The sequence below is a fragment of the Anneissia japonica genome, unplaced genomic scaffold (genome assembly GCF_011630105.1).
Source record: "Anneissia japonica isolate Jap-2015-1 unplaced genomic scaffold, ASM1163010v1 scaffold750_len1593409_cov174, whole genome shotgun sequence".
NCBI classification, from domain to species: domain Eukaryota; kingdom Metazoa; phylum Echinodermata; class Crinoidea; order Comatulida; family Comatulidae; genus Anneissia; species Anneissia japonica.
Window position 1 is genome coordinate 1,578,328 of NW_022756705.1, and position 3,744 is coordinate 1,582,071.

The 3,744-nt window shown below is 32.7% G+C and overlaps 1 protein-coding gene across 1 annotated transcript in view; it reads right to left on the bottom strand.

Annotated features, from left to right (window-relative positions):
• Positions 1-1,367: 1,367 nt before the first annotated feature.
• The window catches only part of LOC117124398 (cilia- and flagella-associated protein 46-like), a 13,557-nt gene continuing 11,180 nt past the window's right edge, over positions 1,368-3,744 (bottom strand). Inside the window, exons 5-6 of the mRNA XM_033270631.1 lie at positions 2,036-2,100; positions 1,368-1,496 (exon numbers count right to left, since the gene is read on the bottom strand). Coding sequence (XP_033126522.1) covers positions 2,098-2,100 — 3 coding nt within the window. The 3' untranslated portion in view covers positions 1,368-1,496; positions 2,036-2,097. The remainder of the gene's footprint in view (positions 1,497-2,035; positions 2,101-3,744) is intronic.

Here is a 3,744-nt window from a genome sequence, read left to right on the forward strand (position 1 = left end):
TTGTTTGAATGAGAAGGTATATTTATACAGATGTTTGTTTACCTCAATGAACATGCTGGGTACCATGTTAGGATTTAAAGGATGCATACATTTCTGAATACTTTCAGTTCTGTCATCACATTTAAAGACCTAAGGCAACATGGCCTTTTTGTTGCTGCTCCAAATTTGTAAAATTCCTTAAATGCAGATCTTTGTGAGGCATCCTCATTTTTAGCATTTGAGAAAAAATTGAAGACCCATCTCTTGTTTAACTTGGTTAATTCCTATTTATATATAATTTTAGTTGTTAATTTTTTCCCGACAAGAAGCACCTCCTTTCTTGAGATGGCGTCGCAAACTTAGCAGTGCATAGTTTACATAGAGCTGCAGGCTTATCCTCGGTGGAAGCTCCCAGAGCTTCGGATATTGATGCCGAGATACCTGCTTGTACACAGTAGCGATGGGGACGCCATCTCAAAATCTGAGGTTCAAAATTTTGTTTGTAGTTTTTAGCGGAGCCTTGAGACTGTTTTTATTGTGGAAGGCACCATAAAAATGCATGACCATTGAATCCACAGTATGTCAGAGAATTATTACATGAAGATTGTACATGTGTTAATTTTGTAATGATTAGGTTATAAACATTCCTTATGTACTGTATACATTCCTTCTTTTCTGGTAAAACTGCATTAATAGGAAGACTTTGCAACCTTATAAAAACAATAACGAATATGAATAAATCATTATCATTATCATCATTCATGATTAAAACGTTCTTGACAATATGTTGTATGACCTGAATATGATCCCTCATTCATGCAAAATACATGAATCGCCTAGATGCTACTGTACGGGAAGGGTCATCTAAGAAATTGATGACGTAACCGTATTCGTTATCTTTTTTAATAAGCTTGCAAGAACTCCCTAATTAGAAATTCTCATTGTACTTCAATTTATAGTTTTGTACTAGCTACTTTGTAATGTGCCATAGAAATAGAACAGGCTGAGTGATGAATAAACATAGTTCATTGAAGGCAACATGGTATGAGTCTGTATCTTTGTAGTAATCTACAAACAATAAAATAATGATATTTCGCACTTGAATAAAAATATTTTAAATATAATTTTTTTTTTTCTTTATTTATGAAAGTTCTGTAAACAACCTAGGGAGGCCAGTTAGCCATATACATCAAATAAAAAAAATGCAAACAAGACAGCTTATGGGGATTAATGTTCACACTGTATGTAAACTTTTTAAGTAAAATTTTCCTTTTCATTGCTAATAATCAGGTATTGGTTCCTTAATCTTTATAAATCAAAGCTTTACTCAATTGTAATTACTTTATAAGAAGTAGCAACATATTAGTTGCCATTACTGTAGGTCAGAATAGAAATTTCAGTCTCTTTCAATTTGATCCCGATTCTAAATTCACAGTGAATGCAACCTCTCAGCTCAAAATCCCAGGAGATTTAATTATATTTTGCTGTGGATGGTGATACACCATTGGCACTATCTTCTGGAAGACAATTCATAATACAATAATAAAATTAAATTCTTGCTTGCTCGTGGCAGTATGGGAGGCCCTTTCCAATTTCTGGGAGACTCCTGTGATTTGCGACCCCTGCAAGGAACTCTATGGGTCTTGGAAATCTAGAGTCGTTTTAAAAAAAAAAATTTTTCTTTAATTTATGTTTACTAAAATGTGAGCTTTTTGTCAATGTATGATTTGAATGAGTAACAAAGCTGACTTTTAGCCCACCCTAAAAAAAATCGGCCCAATTTTGTGTTCACAGGGGTAGCTTATACCAGACGAACTATGGTACAATGATCTATGAAGATCAGACCAACACGTTATTAATACTGCATTGACATTAGATTTATTATGGTGGCAGCAAAGACGACAGTGGTGGCGATGGCGACAATGAGGACGATGATGATTAGAGAGTACTGGACTAGTACTTATTGTTGACACCATTATTCAGTTAATACAAAATTTACCAAAATTATAAATAACATATATCAAAAATATTCAACAAAATATCATCTAAAAACTACCTTTTAATCAGCTAAGCATGGTTGACTAATGTTGAGAAGGCCAACATGCATCAGTTCAAAAGTTACTGTGATACAAGAAGACGAAATGCATTGAAACATTAACAATGAAGGTGAGATTTTAACAAAACAGAGACGAGTGTCTACAATATGTTAAAGGTGAAGTGATATTGAAATTTAAAATTAATGTATGTCTATTACTATCGCTTGATCTTTCTAAAAAATACCAGGTTGCTCCAACTGTATCTTCAAACATTTAATGATGCATCAAAATATTTGTTAAATTATTATTATTATTATTATTAGTTTCCAAATTTATTATAAAATAAATAAATAAAAAGCTTTGTTGAAGACTAGTTTAAAATATATTAATGTAGCTTTATATTACAGCAGGAAAAACTAAACTACCGGAATTTCCTACAGGAAATGTTAAAAGTGCAAAGAAGAAAATGTGTCAGTAAAGTACATACTAACTTTCGCTGACTTTAGAGTCTACAATTGTATAAAAAGAAATGCCGTAAAACCCAGAAAATTATAGGCCCATAAGCGTTCTAAATATTGTTTCTAAAATTCTTGAAAAATCTGTTCATATTCAGTTAGAACAATACCTTGTTAACAATAATCTCATTTATCAATATCAGTCAGGTTTTCGACAAACTCATTCAACTAAAAGTACCTTAATTAATTTAACGGATACGATTAAATTTAATAATTCCAAAGGCATACATACTGGTATGGTCCTAATTGATTTATGTAAAGCATTTGATACTGTTGATCACGAGATATTATGTGAGAAACTTGCTCTAATGGGCGTTACCTCCTTAGACTGGTTTCATTCATATCTGACAAATAGGACCCAGGTTGTTAAAGTTGAAGATTCATTATCTGAGCCTATGGATATCACATGCGGGGTGCCCCAAGGTAGCATTTTGGGTCCCTTGCTTTTTTATGCTTTGTAAATGATATGATAGTCAGTATTAACCCTGAATGTAAATTACTCTTATATGCTGATGATAGTGCCATTGTATTTTGGCACAAAGATCCAAATGTCATTGCCGATAGACTTGGTAACGCTCTTAATTCATGTAGAATTTGGCTTATTGACAACAAATTATCTATAAACCTCAGTAAAACAGAGTCAATAATTTTTGGTAGTAAAAAAAAACTTAAACGTATAAAATCATTTGAAGTCACTACTGGTGGCCTTACATTAAAAGGTTCCCAGTCTGTCAAATATCTTGGTGTTGAACTCGATAATTCAGCCTCTGGTAATAATATTGCCAAGAGTGTTATCAAGAAGGCAAATGCAAGACTATGGTTTCTTTACTGTCAAGCAAGGTGACAAAAATACGAGAAAATTATTATCTATGGTCCTTATTCAATGCATTTTTGATTATTGTGCTTCTTCATGGTATGAAGGTATTGATAAAGGTTTAAAACAAAAACTTCAAGTCACCCAAAATAAAATTAATCGGTTTATCCTTGATTTAGGACCACGGACACATGTAGGTCACAAAGAGCTGTCCAGCCTTGGTCTACTTAAGGTTGAAGATCGAGTTAAATTTCTAAGACTTTGTAATGTCCATAAGATTCTTAATAATAAGGCTGCTCCATATCTTTCTGAGCAATTTACACGAGTTTCTGAAATTCATACACATAACACTCGTCAACATAAAGTCAATTTGGTTGTACCTCTGCTTAAAGGAAATAAT